This window comes from Cherax quadricarinatus, chromosome 7 (assembly GCF_038502225.1).
Source record: "Cherax quadricarinatus isolate ZL_2023a chromosome 7, ASM3850222v1, whole genome shotgun sequence".
Classification (NCBI taxonomy): domain Eukaryota; kingdom Metazoa; phylum Arthropoda; class Malacostraca; order Decapoda; family Parastacidae; genus Cherax; species Cherax quadricarinatus.
Window position 1 is genome coordinate 6,164,581 of NC_091298.1, and position 20,000 is coordinate 6,184,580.

The 20,000-nt window shown below is 41.3% G+C and overlaps 1 protein-coding gene and 1 long non-coding RNA gene across 3 annotated transcripts in view; one reads left to right on the plus strand and one right to left on the minus strand.

Moving 5' to 3' along the window:
* The window catches only part of LOC128686775 (calcium-activated chloride channel regulator 1), a 238,839-nt gene that overhangs the window by 207,040 nt on the left and 11,799 nt on the right, over window positions 1-20,000 (plus strand). For both annotated transcript variants that reach the window (XM_053773824.2, XM_070082238.1), the window contains exons 11-12: window positions 16,987-17,113; window positions 19,667-19,909. In XM_053773824.2, the coding sequence (XP_053629799.2) occupies window positions 16,987-17,113; window positions 19,667-19,909 (370 nt within the window). The remainder of the gene's footprint in view (window positions 1-16,986; window positions 17,114-19,666; window positions 19,910-20,000) is intronic.
* LOC138852334 (uncharacterized) overlaps window positions 19,781-20,000 on the minus strand; it is a 64,889-nt gene continuing 64,669 nt past the window's right edge. The window contains exon 3 of the long non-coding RNA XR_011391660.1: window positions 19,781-19,919. This is a non-coding gene — a long non-coding RNA (uncharacterized lncRNA). The remainder of the gene's footprint in view (window positions 19,920-20,000) is intronic.

Below are 20,000 nucleotides of genomic sequence, written 5' to 3' on the forward strand. Positions count from 1 at the left end.
TTTAAACAGTGTTTCTTTTATATTCACAGGTAATGAATTCCAGATTCTAGGGCCTTTTATGTGCATTGAGTTTTTGCATAGCGTGAGATGAACACGAGGAACATCAAAGAGTGATCTGTGCCTTGTGTTATGGTCATGTGTTCTGTTGAGGTTGGCAAGGAGATGTTTGAGGGGAGGGTTTGTCAGAGTTAAGTGTTCTATGTATGTAGTAGGTGCAGTAATAAGTATGGATGTTTTGTATTGTGAGTAGTAGGTTTAGAGTTTTGAATATTGGTGGAGTGTGCTGCCTGTAGTGGGAATTTAGTATTCTGACTGCAGCCTTCTGTTGGGTGATTAGTGGTCTGAGATGGTTTATTGTTGAGCCCCATGCATAAATTCCATAGGTGAGATAGGGGTAAATAAGTGAGTGATATAAGGCCAGGAGGACTGACTGTGGAACATAGTACCGTATCTTCGATAGTATGCCTACGGTCTTGGAAATTTTTTTGGAAAATTGTTGTATATGTGTTTGAAATTTGAGTCTATTATCAAGGTGGATTCCTAGGAATTTTCCCTCTGTGAGTCTTAATATTAAATAACATTTGTTTCTCTTTCATAACAGTTTTTGTTTGTCAGTTGAAAACTTATTTCAAAAAAGATTTTTTTTTTTGTAATTGTAAATCCATCTTAATATAAGGTAAAATTTAAAAAAATCGAAAATGTATGAAGCAAACCAAATTCTTCTGAGACATTCTTCAAGTTCAGTTTCTGCTTCAGTGTTCTGCGAGCACGTGAACTAACCGGTGTTCTCTGGAGGCGACAGCCAAAAGCAAACTTCTCCCACATGTTCCCATTCAGATGTGGGGATGGCAGCCAGAAGTGAAACTCTCCCCGTGTTCTCCTTCACTTGTGAGGGGTATAGCAAGCAGAAGTGAACCTCTCCCTTTTATGTTTTCTTTCAGTTACCTCCATCTTAAATTCCTCTAGCCTCAATATTCATTTACCTTCCTGGTTTTTCAGGTAGATAGAAGAAAATAGGAAATACTCAGGAAGACAAGGTAGTAGACGGTCACAAAGGCTAACATGTCTCAGAAATCAAAACCGTAAGTTAGGATTTCTTTAAAGTACATCCGAGAAAAGCGTTGTTCTTCCTCGGGAAGTTTCAGGCTTCCAGCTGCTGAGTTTCAAGCTTTCATGACCTGAGTTTTTAGACGGAGGCAAAGTGCAGAGAGGAACTTCATGAAGACTTCTCGATAGCTGACAGACTTCTTCAGTCAATGCAAAGATATATCCAATATGTAAATGTATACACGCGTAGTCCGGTGAGTGGCCTGGTCATTGTTTGGTGAACTGTGAGTCGCCTGCAGGTGGGAAAATACACAAATGCAGTATAATGCAATACTTTATTGACTACGTTTCAGCCATACAGATCTGTTTGTGACGGTAGGCGTCTCGCAATGCTCCTGACTCGCAGGTCAACAAACACTGACCCGGCCACTCGCCGGACCACGCGTGTATAAATTTACTTGTTGCGCATATCTTTGCACTGACTGAAGAAGCCTCAACAATCGAAATGTCTCCACAAAGTTCCTCGTTGCACTTTCCACATTTGTCTCTAGGCCTCATATTTTTTTTATCTGAGATGAGTTGGGCAACAATTTGATCCATACTGAAAACTCCGTTATTCCTTTCTGCAATTGTTCCATATTTTCCCTCACTTCTTATCGGCTTTGTGCTGTTCTTCTCCGTCTTGACAGGCAAAGCGGAGACGTAACTTCAGTATAACTCTGAATGTGAAGACCCGTCATGTTAACCAGAGTGTCATAAGACGCTACACGACTGTTCTTTATTGATAACTTTGGCCTAATTTATTATAATGACGACCTCACTGTTGTCTAAGTTCCTTCAATAACTCCTGATTAGGAAACTTGGTAGGAGCACTGGGATCCTATTTGTGTGTAATTAAAACTGTGAGGTTAATACGAAGACGTTAAGGAGTCGTTAGATAATTCACCATTAGAGAGAGAGAGAGAGCTTAGCTTGTCAATTAAGTTAGGAATCCTTAACTTGTAAATAGCTTGTCAGTAAAGCTAGGGATCCCCAACCTAACCTTGTCAAACCCTGTGTAAAAGAGAGAGAGAGAGAGAGAGAGAGAGAGAGAGAGAGAGAGAAAGACAGGCTTTTAAACAAGGTAGTTTCAAAGTTGATACTATAACTATTTAAAAGCCAGATAGCTCCACGCGGAAATATAAAAGTTTCTCTTACAAATACTCTTGAACTCTGCCAAGAGAAACTGGACTGCAGAGGAAAGTCATGGAAGAAGGGTTGGAATACCGTGGGGAGAGAGGTGTTGTGAGCCCGACGGGGAAGAGGTGTTGTGAGCCCGTGGGGAGAGGTGTGAGGCAGAAGAGGAGAAAGGGGTTATAAGGCAGTGGGGGCTGTATAGTCAGGCCATTCTGGGGAGGAAGAGGAGGGTTAAAAAAAAAAAAAACACGACCGTACATCCTGTTCTCCCATGATAACGGATAGACGTTCAGAGTTCGTTTCCTATTTTTCCTCTGCTATCTCGTTGCCAAACGTATCGTGAACGTTTTATTGTGTAATCTACTTATTTGTCATTAAACACACGTGTTGATAGTTTTATGTAATCTAATCTAATCCAGGTAAATGGACACAGATGCAACTAATGTGACGTTTTATAGTGTCATTGTGTCGCTCTCCAGAAGCTTTATCAACGATTTGCAGCAATAAAATGTCACATTAGTTGCATCTGTGTGCATTTACCTAACATGGTCAGTAATTCTACCAGTATTACTAACCTAATCCAATCTAACCTAAATTTACTTGATCTAATTTAAAGCAAAGAGAAAATAGCATTGAAGCAAAGACAGGAACAGTTAACGTCGAGCACTACGCCAAAAAATTAATGTACAATGAGAATGGGCTACCGTGGCATCCTCCAGTTTCACGTTTGTCTTCCTCTTTAGACTGAAGTGAGACGGTAACCGTAATAAATGGTAATACCTTAGAACAGCCGCCTCACTTTTCCCTTCTACCGACAAAGCGTCACTTTAACACAGTTGATGCTTGAGAAGCTCCCACTGGGAAGGGAAACCACGTCTTTCCCTGAAGACGGAACACATTCGACTATACACAAAGCCTGACATCCCCCTACCCTCTTCCTTTTTCTTAGCTTAAACAATGGTGATATTTCAGAATTTGATTATGGATTGATGGTGACCGACTAACAGTGTCTGGATCCCATCCAGTGTTCTTGTCAATAACAGGGGGGACCACCAACAGCTTAGCAGGCTATAGAAAGGATAGCGGTTAGCAGATTTAGTGTCGAGTTGCCGCACTTTTTGCATTAAATGGCCCCTCGTGGGATAATTGTTTCATGAAATGCAATCCTGCCAACAACAGTGCCATATTAGATGCCACACCGTCCTAAGGACAGCGGTCCATCTGATGATAGTCACTCCAGAGGGTCTTCAGTGTCAGAAATGTCAGCTGAGGGTGTACGACTTGTTTTTTAGTATTGTTTCCAGTTTGCCGTACCCGTTATTAGTTGATTAATGCTAACATCTTCAGTCTTCAGTGCGAAGCAAAGCTTTGACCAGAGCTCTGGTAAGCTGGGGAAGGATAGGTGAGAATGAGGTGTGAGGGTGTTCAGCGCTCTTAGTCTTAAAAAGCAGAGTGGTTTGTCAAAATTAGATTCTTACCTCCCTTCCCCCTCCAGGGATGTCATATCAGTGGCGATACTTCCTTAAGAAAGGGTAGGGTTCCTTGGGTAGGGTTCCTCGGGTAAGGTTCCTTGGGTAAGGTTCCTTATGTAGGGTTCCTTAGATGTTTTGAGACTTGCTGATCTTTTTTAGTTAATTTTTATTTCATTTTGAAGGATAAATAAAAAAAAGGCACAATACCGTGACTGGAACGATATACAAATAACCCGCACACAGAAGAGAGGAGCTTACGACGACGTTTCGGTCCGGCTCTTCTATGTGCGGATTATTTGTGTATTTTGAAGGATGTTTGTCATTTCTCTGCTTCCTTTCCCCTTGTTTCCTACCTTCTCTTTTTTTTTTACTGTTATTTCAGCAGAAGACTTAGTCTTCAGTGAGTGTAAATACAGTAGTAAATAACAGTCATTGGGGCAAGCAGAATATTTCCTTTCCTGTCGTGGAAAAGACTAGTGAGCCTTATACTCTGTTGCCTGAGATTTGGGTATTGGTCGTGGCCATTTTGCAGCAGCGTTCATACCTCTGGTGTCCTTGGGGTGTAATGCTTCAAGTTTCAGTACCTTTCATAACTTCATAACATACCCCTTTGTAATGTAAGTGGTATTTGTTTCCAAGATTTTACTAAACAAAATTGGATACCACAGCAGTACTGCTGCTAACCAATTATATATGCCAGGTATATAGTGGGTAGAAAAGCTGTCTATATTTACAACTGGTACAGATTTATTTAGCATTAGTTTACAGGTGATCGGCGCTGGATGCTGTTAGTTTAAAAGTGGAAAAGAATACGAGTGGTATCAGTTTACAAGAGGTACAGAGAAAAGTGGTATTGGCCTTCGATGAAGAGTCAGAAGGAATTAATTTGTAAGCTGTATAGAGCAGATAAATATAGTTTTACGAGTGAAACACTGGAGATTGGAATTTGCAAGAGTAGGAGGATCTGAACCGATTCCAATCTTATGAAAACCTTGTTGGTTCCACCAAACTCGATGTGTCCCCCCCTACCATTCCTTATTGTTTTCATTTCTATTTCTTTTGCCCCCCTCCCCTATCCCCAATCATCCCCAGCAGCCCACTTAATAAATGAAGCAGGTGACAGGCACATTGATTCTAAACCATTTTCTTTATGGTGTCAGCTATCTTAGTGGTGAAGAGACTGCTGCTGTTAATTAAGTATAAGACGAAGACTGGGCAGGGAAGAGAGAGAGAGAGAGAGAGAGAGAGAGAGAGAGAGAGAGAGAGAGAGCGCGAGCTATTGGTATCCCATTTTGCTGCAAAGGTGACAATAGAAGAGGAAGTCAATCTCCTTCAATTATTGAACATGGAGGGGGGAGGGGGGAATGAAAAAGGCTATGGGCTCGACATGGTCACTCCCAAGTTGGTATGTAGCTTGGCAGACAAACTGCAACATTGTTACCAACTCAACCTCGCTCATAATAAATTGCCGTCTTTGTGATAAAAGAAAAAATGAACTTCCTCCTTTACAAAAAGGAAGAACTGAGCATTACTCAGCGGTTACAGTTCTGTGTCACTACTGTCAGTTATTGGAAAGACGCATTTTAGCGCTATCAATTACTGTCAAGACCACTGTCACTGTTATCAATCACTGCGAAGACCAGTGTCACTGAGATCAGTCATTGCCAAGAGTAATGTCACTGTTGCCAGACTTTACACTGATTATAGAATCTACCTCGCGGTTTTAAACCGAAGCCTAAACCAGTTTAGGGATCTGATAAAACAGGGAGTTCAACATGGATCTATCTTAAACGATTACGGTCCTCTTGTCCTGATATATTATCTTAAGAGGCATAAATAAACAAACTGTAGAATATAAGTGATGCAACACCACCTGATAAATTCACCAGTCATATTCCAAAGTTAATCAACCCTCGACACCGGACCTTGATTATAGACCTCTTTTTTTCTCAGTTTACAGCTGCGCCGCATATTGCCTCCAGCATCCGGGATGACCTAATATAATTTATAACGGTACTTTGCATCGGGAGGAGCTCTCATCTCCACCCACTGCACTAACGTGGGGAGCTAATTACCGAGACTGGTGGATCAGGTAACACTGTTTACCTGGGGATGGCACACGTAGAAGGAGGAAAGGAAAGATGTAGAAGGAAGATAAGAAATAGGATAGAGAGAGAGGGCTGGCTCCTCGGAAGGTAGGAAGGGGTAGAGGCAGCAAACAGCTGAGCTTACGAGTCATTCAGTTCCTAGGGTTGTGACAGGAACAAGCCGAGGAGGAGCTAGGAAAATAGTTTTCCTGGAGAGTTTGCTACGTTTAGCTTGATAAATCACCTCTTTCCCAGAATTTTCTAGTTTTTTTTTTTTTTAAGGAAATTTTGATTTTGCCACTAAAATTATATGTTTATTTAAAAGCATTCATTTAAAGTAAAAGTTAGGTAATTCTACCAACATTAATACAGAGTAAAAGTTCCTAATCTTATTGATTAAAACTGACTTTCCATATTTATTTACCAAATTTATTCTTTTTTTTCAGTATTTTTTTGCTGGGTTCACTTGATAAATACATTTTGGTTCTCATAGTAGTGGTGATATCACTTCACAATATTTATCTTTAAAAAAAAAAAAACTTGACTGCTGAAGTTGGTATGTTTTTAGCGGCGTCATCATCGCTGAGACAGACGGTGAAAGAGACGTTCCTGGGTGGGAACAAGCTTTGAGTTGTCCGTCGTAGAATCGTTGACACTGCAAGTTCATCTGAGTCACCAGTTCCCCTCTTAGTCTTGATTTTCCCCACCATGAGCTTCCATCGTGGTGGATAATTCCCTCCCCCACAGTGCTCGTAGAGAGAAAAGCAAAGCACTGGTGTTACTGATTCGAGTACAGACTGGACTGGCTTAAAAATGGGGAGAGCTTTAACAAATGGCTGAGAAAGGGCGAGAGTGTGTGAGAGATAATCCCAGTCTTAGCTGAAAATCATTCAGTATTTGATGCAAACCAATCTCCAGCATTTGTTTCCAGCATTTCATGAAGAAATATTCAAATATAATGTCTACGATACCCCCACATAAAAAAAAATATCCATTGAAAATTACTAAAAGATAATATATGTTGTGCAAAATGGCTCCAATAACTGGGATGAATTAGGTTGGCTTAGTTGACTATTTATCTGCCATACAGAAATAAACTGCATTATTTATCTGCCATACAGAAATAAACCGCAGTACACTATGGTTGGGGGTAGGTGGAGGGGGGACACCAGAGGCTCTTAGACTGGTTTTATATAAACCGATTATGGCAGCTTTGGGTGTGAGCTGCCGCACTCGACACTTAATTTCGTACAGTTTACTAACGGATTCCGTGTCTGCTGGTGCATGTATCTTACTGCTACTGATTTAGAATTTAAAGCAATTTTAAGTTTGGAAACGTATAACAGTAAATATAATAATTATTTAGGTTAGCAATGTATGGTTAACAGATTTTTATTCGTTTATAGAGTTAAAAAAATACACTACTTTGATATGCATATAATATACATTAATTATGTAGATTTAACATAGAAACAGCCAAAACTGTCTTAATTCCACTGGGATCGTTTATCATCAAATATATTTTGGCGACAAGGTGCAGTAGCTGGTACATCTGGCATGTTATTAAGAGAGATGAAATTATTCCTAAATGTCCTTCAGATGCTCGAGTGCTCCAGGCATTAAGCAAGCAGCAGAAAGAGCCATCTATTGAGCATTATGGAAGTCCCTGGTGAGGAGGTGCAGTACACCAAAACTTTCGACCTACTCTGAGATGCATCACATGGATTCGAAACTCAGTATAAACATGATTTAAAATGAATGCTACAATGTACACTCGTTGGCCATTTTATTAAGTACAAACTTCCATTGCTGGGTAGAACTCGACTTTTACTCCCAGAACAGATATTCTGGTCCATGCTGACGTAGCACAGGAAGCTTAATCTACATTTGATTTTATATATATATATATATATATATATATATATATATATATATATATATATATATATATATATATATATATCAATAACAACACTGCGACCAACCAAGGACTCGAACCCATGTCGTTTTGACTCGCCTCATGGCGAACGAGACTCGCATGACGCTCTAACCCACAGGACCACCAGTAGGAATTGGTGGTCCTGTGGGTTAGTCATGTGATTTTTTCGTTCATCTTGAGGCGGGCCAAAACGACATGGGTTCGAGTCCTTGTTATTGATTAAATGCCATTCGCTCGTGGTATGTAAAATGTCGTGCCGAATAGGTAAAACTTGCTATTTTGACTTAAATAGCAACGCTTTTCTTGCCGAATAAAGGAAGTGAAAATTTGTGTGCGCAGTAATTCCGCAAAAATTATTGTTCATCTAACGAAAAAAAATATATTTTGTTTGCTTACTAAATTATTGTAAACTTATCTAAGATATATTTAGTTGGATTAGGCTAAATTAAATTGCGCTTGTTTTCTAAGGTTCTTTTGGTACAAAATTATTCTTACATTAACATAAATGAAAAAAAATATATCTTTAAATGTATAGGAGAAAATATCAGAAAGGATTTAATTTTATATGCGTTCTTACCAATTGACCAGTTTTACCTATACGGCACGACCCACACTGTCTCTCTCTCTCTCTACATCTGTACCAAGAAGACCACACCTCACCATTGCCGACATACCTCACTACTTCCCTCATACCTCGCCATCCTCCCCCCCCTCCTCTACTCATTCCTCACCACTAACCCCCCCCCATACTTCACCTGCCTCCCTTGCAGCAGGCGTGTGAATAAACGGAGCAGTTAACACATTTAATTTAATTAATTATGCAATTTCTCTGAGGCAGGAGCGCGGTGGGTACACAGCTCACGGTCCTTCCCAGTACTGCCTCCAGCATGCTGTTTCTTCTGTTTCTGACAGAGTTATTGTTTACACTTTGTTTTTGTTTTTTGGGGGGTCAGTATTTTTCACTATCAGATTTTCAGAAGGCGCCATTTATCCAATTTCAAATTCTGTATGGCCCTTACGGGTTTAGCGTTTGTGATTAAAATATTTCTTCACTCCAGGATGATGTTCGTTAAACGTTAATCTAATCAGTTTCAAGGCTAAACTCGTAAGGGTTAGACTGCGCTTGGCAAATCGAATACATCAATTCCGATCTTAGGAAGGAGGGGAGAGAGAGAGAGAGAGAGAGATTCCTTGGATCAAGAGATCTTCACTAATGGGGTACGTCCCTCCTCCCCGTCCTCTTGAAAAACATCAGAAATACCTTGTCCATACGTCTAGCCCAAGCCGGGACTCGAACCCAGGTTCTGTATGTTGTAAGCCAAAGCACTGTGATTATCATGGGTTAAGGGTTAATTTTTTTTTTTAAATACACGCTGTTGTTAGGCCTATGCGTGAATTATGTTAGAACAGTTTTAAGTCTGTATCATATTGCTGTTAGGAATATCATGTTAGTACAGTGTCAGGCCTATTTACGTCGTGTTAATACAGCATTAAGCCTTTTGTATCCTGTTAGTACAGTGTCAAACCTATGGATCATGTTAGTGTTAAGTCTGTGATGATTCATTCAGTGTAGCACAACAGGTGCTTCATGCAGGTCATTGCATAAACAATACTGTGAAAGGCGTAGCGAGTTGCAAATGTGCTTAGTCAATGTGGGAAGGTTGAAAAAAATATGGAAATATTGCTTTTTTTTTTTTGGGGGGGGGGGTTGATCATGGGTCAAATGCATATAATTTGCTACCAATATATGCTTGTAACTATTATATGCATATTAGTCATACACATATAGCAGAGAGGAAAGCTTACGACGACGTTTCGGTCCGACTTGGGCCATTTAAGGTTATCTGTGTATTGTTCCAGTCACGATATTGTGCCTTTTTGTCCTTCATATTGGAATAATTTTTCAACTGGGGAGATCTGTAGATTCATGTGTAGCAAGGGGGAGGGTGGGTGTGGAGGATAAGAGGCACAGATGGAGTATAACAACCATGGATAGGTGTGGTTTCTGTTATGTATTCGTACCTACTGTACAGAAGAGTGGCCGCCCACTACGGGTGTATCCAAGTTTTTTAAAAATAAGTAGCTTTAATTGCTTGTTATTAGCGCAAACCCGGAGCAGTCAGTGAGTAGGGCAAAGTGCTCATCATGCTACGCCCTGGCTGTGCTTTGTGTAATTCTAGCGGCCCGCAGGTCTCCTGTTTTTTTTTTTTTTGGCCTGAGGCTCCCTATTCTTACTCTGTAAATATCTTTCCAAATTTTAGATAGGGCAGTGATTGATTAATCGTCTTGAGCCAGTGTGAGGGAATGACCTGTCTGGTGTGGACTGGCTGGGGTGATTAATTAGAAGGTAGCTAGGGAGAGAGTAGTTTATCTTGCCCTCTTCATCACCACCATCTTCGGAATTTCTCGAGTCACCTTCCCCATACTTGACATTTTGGTACTATCGTCTTCTCTGAAGTCTCGATGCTGGCCATACGCCTATTACTTATACGTCCTGTTTCGCAAGGCGTATAGGTAATGTATATGACATAGAAAATCGACAGTTTGAAGAATTAGACACAATACAGAATCCCAAATGTTGAAAAAATCTCAAATTCAAGATGCATTAGATTAACTTCATCTGTAGAATGTCAAGCAATTTTATTCAGCCTCGGAAAAGATCTGCGTCATAAATTTTGTGCGACTGTATAGGGATCACTTCATAAATGCAGTTTGCAAATGATACGTCAATACCGAGGATATGAAATTTATTAATTAAACGAAACATTTCGCCTCGACTCGCATCTTCAGTCCACAGAACGGAAGAAAAGTTTTCTTAATTAAACGTCCAGATGTGTCCGAAAACATCAATATTAACCAATTAACGAGGATTTTCGTAGTTACATTATTACATATTAACAAGGATTTTCAGTTACATTATTAATTACTATTATTAGGAAAGACTAAACTCGTGGGAATTATTATTATAATCAAGGGGGAAGCACTAAACCCGTAGGATTATACAGCGCCTACCCCTCAAGGAAGGTTCCTTGATGTTGGTGAGGGGCTCTTGATTTAGGGAATTGGATCTGTGCTCCAGTTCCCCGAATTAAGCCTGAATGCCTTCCACATCCCCCCCCCAGGCGCTGTATAATCCTCCGGGTTTAGCGCTTCCCCCTTGATTATAATAATAATAATATACAGCGCCTATGGGGGGATGGAAGGCATTCAGGCTTAATTCAGGGAACTGGAGCACAGATCCAATTCCCTAGATCAAGAGCCCCTCACCAGCGTCAAGGAGCCTTCCTTGAGGGGTAAACTCGTGGGATTATTATTATTATTATTACAATCAAGGGGGAAGCGCTAAACCCGGAGGATTATACAGCGCCTGGGGGGGGGATGTGGAAGGCATTCAGGCTTAATTTGGGGAACTGGAGCACAGATCCAATTCCCTAAATCAAGAGCCCCTCACCAACATCAAGGAACCTTCCTTGAGGGGAAACTCGTGGGAAATATCGCAGCTCCTGGGAAAAGGAAGCAGTCAAGATTGATCCAAAGAAGGGAAGGGTGCAATTTCTTGGATCGAGATCCCTTGACCGGCATCAAGGCATGGCACCTTCTCGAGGGCCATAATTCAGTGTCATGATAGGGCATCATGGGACACTCACTGTAAAGTTATGGCAACAGCCGATAAGTAGTGAGAGAGATTGAAGACTACAGAAAACGCTTCATTTACTGAGGTGCACGTTTCGTTCACTACACGTGAATGAAACTTTGCAAACCTCTATAAATATAGGTTCTGATGCATTCTTGAGTTTATTTTTATCACGGTTTCCATTACTTAAAATATGGTTTCGTTTCCAGGGTTGTCTTCATTGTGGTCTCCGTCCATGGTTTCGATTCATACGCGGTTTCGACAAATATACGATGTCAGTTCACTCTAGGTTCCCAAACTCACACGGTTTCCATAAGCCCATTGATTTCTATACATACATGGTTTTGTTACTCATTTTATTTCAGTACACTCAAGGTTCCCATAGACACGTGAATCCCATACACGCTTTCCATACATCACGTATTATGCCCCGCCATTGAAGCTCACTTGAGCGACTGCCTCTGTTCCTTCTTTTCTTCATCCTTTCCCATACCCTTCTTCTTCCTGTTCCGGTTCTCAATACCCAGACTCCCTTCGACCGAAAACTTAAGAAAAAACCCTACGATTACATCTGATTGTCAGTATGGCATTCCACACTTGTCGCTTTCCATTTTAACATTTTCCCTCTGTCCTCTTCACTCTTCTTCCTTCTTTCATCTCCATTCCTTCCAATATAATCTCAATGTTCCAGGGTTTCTCCTTTTCTCACCTTTTCTCCTGCCCCTCATCTCATCTACTTTTCAATTTCCTTCCTTGGCCGGCCCCTCACCCCTCTCGTAATTCTTCACAAAAAGTATTTGTTACAGTCCGGGAGATCTAGTTGAGCGACATTCCTGGCGGGTTACTGAGGAGTCAAGACACTGTTAATGGCATTTGCTGCCTTGTACGAGTTTTATGTCGACCATTAACGCGCACTGTCGTACCAGAAAGCAGTAGTAATGTGTATCTCAGTTTCCGGGAACTGTTGTGAATAGTCTCGGTAATATGTTCATGCAGATGCAGTGTATATCTGTTATGTGTGTGTGTGTATTTCTGTTTTTCCGTTATCTCTGTTTTCTATCTTCCCCTTGCATGCCATCTCCCCACCTTCCTCCCTTATAAGAACTTCATTCTTTTATTCTTATCTTCTTCCTTCCATCCGCCCTTCTCTCTTTCTTTTTTCTTTATTTCTTCTTTCTCCCTGTCACCCTCCTCCTCCTCTTAACGTCTATCACATTCCCTTCAGTGGGTAGTGACCCCCAGTATCTCTTTCAAAGGGCAATCAACAACAAACAAAAAGTCGGAGAAAAAAACTTTTCGTTGCGTGAAACTTTTGCTCAGCAGGAAATCAACAAATGCTGAAAAGGTGACGGGAGAGGGAGAGAGACAGATCCTTAACCTAACCTTGTCAAACCCTGTGTAAAAAAAAAAGGGGGAGAGAGAGATAGGGAGAACTGACAGACGAGGAGGAGGAAGAAACCTGGTCCTGCATTTATCTGTCTTAATGGAAGGCTTTCCTGCTGACTACCTAAGACCCACCTGCTTACTGCTTAAGCCCCACCTGCTGACTATCTCATCTTAGTTCCATGGACTATCTCCTGCTACATTATTCTCTAAGCTTGTACAGACATTCCATTTTATTTTTTAGTTAAATCCAGGAATATTTTTTTTACGATGAGAGACTATTATAAAGGGCCTTTTAAATGACAAAAGGGGGAAGGGTACCTTGAAGCAAACGAAGGAATCTTGATCCAAGGAACTGGGACTACCTTATCCTTTCTTGGGTTAAACCTGGTTTTCTCCCATTTCCCAGACGATATGTGGCCCTTACGAGTTCAGTGCTCCCCGTGAATAATAATAATTATAATAAAGATATATGATGGATACAACCAATGGCTATAATCAGGGCGGAAATCGATAATAAATAATTGACCCGTTTCAAGGTTGAGTCTCCTTCAAGACACTGTAATGTTGAGTCTTCAAACAGAAGCGTTTGAAGCAATACTTTTTTTGTCGTTTCTGTATATAGTGTGAAGTTAGATTTCAAAATCGTTTGTCACTTAAATTGATTTTTAATTCCCTACCCTGGTACCATCACGTAATCTTTAATTTTAATCCGAGTTTTAAAACTAGAACTGTACATAAACGTCAGTATAGTTTTACTAATCACAGTAATGGTGGCAACACTTGTAAAAAGCAGACTTGTTGTGGAATTATATATTTTATGTTCGTATTAACCCCAGGGACTTGGATGCGCTGATTGCGCGTCAACGATATAAACTACTGACAAACACATACACATAGAGGGGTAGGGGAGGGACAGGTTCATCTGTCAGTTATTCTCTTGTTGTTTTCCCAAAAGTACACAGAAGTTCAAGCTTAAATGCCCCACCTCGAGAACTGAACCCCACCTCACAGATTTCCCATAATCCCTTTATAAATGTTACTCTACAACACTCTAAAACCATACAAGAAATCCCTACTCTCCCTTCCTCCCCCAAAAAACATGAATCCACTCCTTTGTAACACGCTCAGACATTACCTGCTTGATGTTCAAGCCCCTACTTCTCATACCCACCTTCACGCTCTCCTTTTGACTCTAACTGGCTTGGAAACAGTGGCGGACCTACATTTTTGGGGCCCTGAAGCTTGAACTGTTATGGGGAGCTCCTTCGCAACCCCTTCTCATACAGTAGACCCAAAATTTTTAAACAATATGGACTAAAGTGGCTTCTGGGGGACCTCCGGGATTATGGGCCCCTGAAGCTTAAGCTTCATTAGTTTCATAGTACATCTGCCCCTGAGTACGTCCCTTGACACCTTGCTCAGTCTGGTTTGCTGCATCATTTTTTCCGCAGATTCTTCAACACATCCACTTATTTCCCAGTCAGCTTAATTCTATGATAAACCTAGTGCTCCATCGTTCACTTTGCCAACACCTCCATTCCTAAGTATCTAAACGCATTCACTTCATTCTTGGTCCCTTCAGTCTGACGTTTAATCTTTCATTGTCTAGACTTCCTACTCTCGTCACCTTACCCTTTTCTAATGATCGGGTTTTAACTTTTTTGTTTTGTTTTTAAACCCCCATTTCCAAACTCCTCCACCAACCTTTGAGAATCCCCAAAAAAAAAGAGTCACCAGCAAACAACAACTATATCTCTCAATAACTAAGAGCTTTTATGTCGGCTCTCTCATCAGCTTCACGAGTCATCCTGGGACCCTTTTGATCATAATAGAGAAACTCGTTCCAATGGATCGCCATTCCTGCTTCGTTTGACGAACAGAAGACGATCAATCATAACGACCCTCCACGACGACATGACCGCGACGCTTCAGTACGATAGCGTTGCTGAATGCTGATTATTTTATAGGGTGATAAACATGAAATTTTAAGAAGGCAGGACATGCCGCAACGATTGCTGAACCATGACAGCATCACCGTAGCCAGACCCTTCAGAATACATTAGAAATAAGGAGGGGAGATGGTGGAAATATTTGAGAGAGGATGGCACTAGGATAAAGAAGTATAAAGGGAATAAGGGAGGGGTGAATGGGAGATATTATTGTACTAATGGACGGTGTTAAAACAGTAAGGAGTCATACAGCGCCGGGAAAAATGGGAGGCTATTAGGCTTGATCCTAAGGGTGTAAGTATACCTAGAGTGGGTCTCGGAGGTCATCGCTCCCGCGGCCCGGTCCGTGACAAGGCAGCGACTCCTGGATCAAGAGCCCTTCACCTGCATTAAAGAGAATAGAATAAGAAAACTCAGATATTTAGGCCTGGTCTCGGACCTGGCCCGGGGGCGTTGACCCCAACCAAAAAAAATAATTATGGTATTCCTTTACAAATACTTCGACAGTAGTGGATCTTGTCTACTTAAATCAAAGTGTAATATCGATTTTCCACTGCAAATCCCCCTCAAATTCTCGACACGACTCGAAGCAGGACTGCAATTCTGTAATTCTACGAAATCATTCAGTGCTTCCAGTACCCACTTTGAATCAAACCAGACGAGCCGCTAGTTATGTCAGTTGTAAGAGATGAAATCGTTTTGTCAAGTATTCAAGTTACTGTACTAACGCCAGACTTAACCTCTCAAACAAGACGTTATCACACTACTCAAGCAAGACGTTATCACACTCAGATAACCGTTCCATCTGGTACGGGAGAGGCAGAGGAAAAAAAAAAAGCTTGGTGACAACTGGTTCCTGAGATCCTCAAGGGAGATGCCCGGAGGCTAGTGAACAGCCGCTGAACCAAACAACCGAAGCTCTCCTGCCGTTCTTCAACTGGAATCTCATTGTCTCTCGTCTCCTAGGCCACTGTATGACCCTACAAGTTTAGTTCTCCAGCTCTAGGGCCTCGCGTAGAGGTAGAAGTAACAAACTTTAAATGAACTCTCTCCTGTAACATATTTACCTTGGCTCCTCTCAGCCATTTACGCTCCTCACTCTGCCCACTCAAGGTCCTCACCGACCCTCTGTTCAACTGCACCCCCTCCCCCCTGAACACATCTCAGCCCCTCCCCACGCCCACACCACTCAGCTCCTCCCTAACACACCCTCATCTACCAGAGTGCAGTAGCTCGTTGCCACAGCCTTTGTTAATGTTTAATTGTTTTCCACTTCCTTAACTTGGAAAATTTCATCTGGAGCTCAGAAAAGTTATACTCGTATTAAGATACTTTACAATAATTTTACGAATTACGAACGCAAAATGCATTTTTTCCAAGTTGCAGGAGGATGTGCTAAGGAGATTCCGGTGTTGATTACAAGTAGTCTTGTATTTTCTTGATGCAAATTGCTTAACTTCCAGAGAGAATCATATGCGAGATGAGGTTAAAAATATTCTTTATGTGGTAACTTCTGTTGTGATAACTTGCCGCTAGACATTCCACTACTTGCAAGTGCCTGAGCACACTCCTGACACTTTCTAAAGCAGACTTCCAGGAAGTACTCGAGAGAGAACACTGGTTTGACGCACACGAGAGAACACTAGCTTGACGCACACGATAGGTACGAGAAAACACTAATTTGACGTATACGAGAGAACATTAGTTTGACTCGCGCGCAAAGGAGGGAACGCACATTAGAGGAGAAACACTAGCATGACGTACATTAGAGGGAACACTATTATGACGCACGTAATAAGGAACATTTACCGACGCACATTAGCACAATTTTATGAAGACTATTGCAAGTGTGTGTGTGTGTGTGCCTATCTGGAGGGCATTCCGGGGATCAACGCCCCCGCGGCCCGGTCCACAACCAGGCCTCCCGGTGGATTAGGGCCTGATCAACAAGGCTGTTACTGCTGGCCGCATGTAGTCCAATGTACGAACCACGGCCCGGCTGATGTGTGTGTGGGGGGGGGGTGCTGATTGTGTGTACTCACCTATTTGTGGTTAAAGGGGTCCATTCACAGCTCCTGGCCCCGCCTCTTCGTTGGTCGTTACTAGGTATACTTTCTCTCTGCTCCGAAAGCCTTATCGTACCTCTTCTTAAAGATATGTATGGATCCTGTGTGTGTGTGTTTATAGTTACAAACTCAACATGTATGCAACACTAACAGGTGGGCGGCATATTTAGCATGCGTAGTCACAATATAAACAGCAGGTCTGCAACTCTGGCAGGTGTCTGTGCTTGCAGGTGTTGTGTGGAGAGTCGCCAGTTGTGGGAGCTCGGGTAGAGGCCTCCCTGCAAAGATTGGGCACGAACAGTACTGGCAGCCGCTACGCCCCTGTAACCTTCCTCCTCCTGGACAATGGCAGTGGAGGTAAGTCACTTTATCTTACTCGTAAATCAATGCAGCTTCCTGGTAAGTAGACATTAACATAACCCGAAAAGTGGAAATCAAAATACTGGTAGCCCACGTCTAGACTTTATCAAGTATCTTGTTTTTGTGACAAAGGCTCAGCCTTGAGCGAAACGTTGTATAAAAAGGGCTCTCTACAACCTGTCTCCCATGTTCCATCACATCATCTTGGTCTTGCTGTGGTACAATGAACCGCTGGTTCATTGTTCAGTGTAATTTACTCACCAGTCAGAGTGTAGTAGTTGAGCTTCACTCAGTCGTCCTCACGGAAGCTGTGTACGTACTCTAATAATTGTGTTGCAGTTGAGCTCCACTCGCAGTAGCTATGTACCCTGGTAATTGTGTTGCAGTTGAGCTCCACTCACAGTAGCTATGTACCCTGGTAATTGTGTTGCAGTTGAGCTCCACTCACAGTAGCTATGTACCCTGGTAATTGTGTTGCAGCTGAGCTCCACTCACAGTAGCTATGTACCCTGGTAATTGTGTTGCAGCTGAGCTCCACTCGCAGTAGCTATGTACCCTGGTAATTGTGTTGCAGCTGAGCTCCACTCACAGTAGCTATGTACCCTGGTAATTGTGTTGCAGTTGAGCTCCACTCACAGTAGCTATGTACTCTAATAATTGTGTGGCTTACCTCAACCTAATTGTTAATATTATTGATGGTAGAAGGAGATCCGGATAATCCACATTAGAAAATTTCATTAATTTAGTTAATGAACAAAAAATTCCAGCGGATTTGCTCTCATTAATATTTAAAAGCGGCTGTTCGCTGATTTATGTTTAAATGAAATTCAGAATTAAATCAATGCGTTTTACGCTCATTTATACTTTGGAATTAGTCCTCAGTCATTAAAATTCCAAAACCTTTAAATATTTAGCTTGTGACAATGCAAAAATGTTGTGCAATCGCTCAAGCGTCCCTCAGGGCTAGAAGGCTCTTAATTTGACGCTGGGTTGAAGTCTGTCTGTCTGAGAATGGTGTGTCTGTCTCGAGTTTAGTGGGCGGAGGATCGAGCCTCCTCTATCTTATACCGGTGCAATAAGATCACAAGAAACAGGTGATATTATAATGTCCAAGGTATATTAGTAGTAGTCTAGGTGTCTCATGATCTCTCGCATTATCAAGCAAGAGCGCTTGGAATATTGTGGTTATATTCACTGTAGCTATATTCATGTGGGTATATTTACTATAGTTAGCGCTTCATATAAAAGAAATTTCTCTTAATGGTGTAAAGCAGGAAAAAATATAACCCCTTCTGTTTCTGTTGTTCCCGTAAGACCTCACGTTCACATTATGCAGATCCGTTAACGTTTCTATCCCGATATAAACAATCTTCTTGGCTAAAAGTGTTTCCTGTCATATTCTGGAAGTGTCTGACTGAAGACTGCAAAGTCTAATAAAAACTGGTCATTATTTAATACAGTGATTGTAATGTGTAGTCCTTTGGTTCTTCATGTAGTGAAAGACACGTTCAACATTTTCGTTGAAATGTTTCGGGAGTGACTCGGTAGTGAAATTTGTTCTTGGACTATTTAAAAGGTCTATAAACTACATTAAAACGTCTTTTCATGGTATACCTTCCTGAAATGTTGCATTTGAATTTTATGCCCCACTCTTAATATTGATATCTAAGAAAATGCCTGTAAAATATTAAAATAAAAATCTTTCCTGACTTGGTCAGCGTCTCTTTCTATCTGGCGTTAAAAACTGACGTCGGATAATTTTGGTAAACCACAGACAACGTCCCCCCCCCCACCTCCATTCCAGGTTTCAATTCTCCGAAGATGGTCCACTTCAAGAGGTAGTAGGGAAACCCAGACTTATACACAGTTGTAAACAGTTTACTGCCTCCCTGGCATAATCTGAGACAAAAGAGCAACAATAACGTTTACTTACAGATGAATGTATGCTTAACTACGTCAACATTTCAACGCTGTCATCGCAAAACGACTGGCATTGTTTCAGTAATAAACTAAACCAATGTGTGTATGTGTGTTATATAACATATATATATATATATATATATATATATATATATATATATATATATATATATATATACATATACAGAAATAATGTCGTGCCGAGTAGGTAAAACTTGTACGCTTGAAGATATATTGCTTTTCATTTATATTAATGTAAAAATTAATAATTTTGTACCAAAAGAACATTAGAAAACTCACCTAACCTTATTATAACAAGCTCGATTTAATTTAGTCTAATCTAACTAAATTTTTGCGAAATTATTGCACGCACAAATTTTCGCTTGCCTTATTCGGCAAGAAGATCGTTGCTATTTAAGCTAAAATTGCAACTTTTACCTATATGGCACGAAATAAATATACACAATGACTCTAAAAGTACATGAATGTTGTAAATTTACATTACTAGCACATTGATAGTTTCTTTGATAAATTAACTAAAGTCAAGCATAGTGGTATATTTACACCGAGGTCCGATACCTTTCCTTCATCAGCTGACAGTGGCAATTTAATATGTCTTCGTGTGTACAGACGCAGACACAACCCGCTATGATGGCGTCTACTCCCGTTACCTGCCGCCCCAGGAGTCTCCGGCGGCGCGCTACACCCTCTCTGTATCCCTTGGTGACAACAACGGTACTGCCCGGATCATCCTCTCTCCCCACGTTTCCAGCTCCACACGTCAGCGCCCCCACCCCAGCAACCACATGTCCTACACAGGGCAAGTTGGTCCATTCGGGGAGCACTACGCCCGCGCCCACTCCTACCATCCAGGTAAATATTCCTGTAAAGAAGATTAAATTATTTACTCATAAGAAAACATTAGTCTCCACAAATATTAATGACGTCGTCATTCATCTTCCTT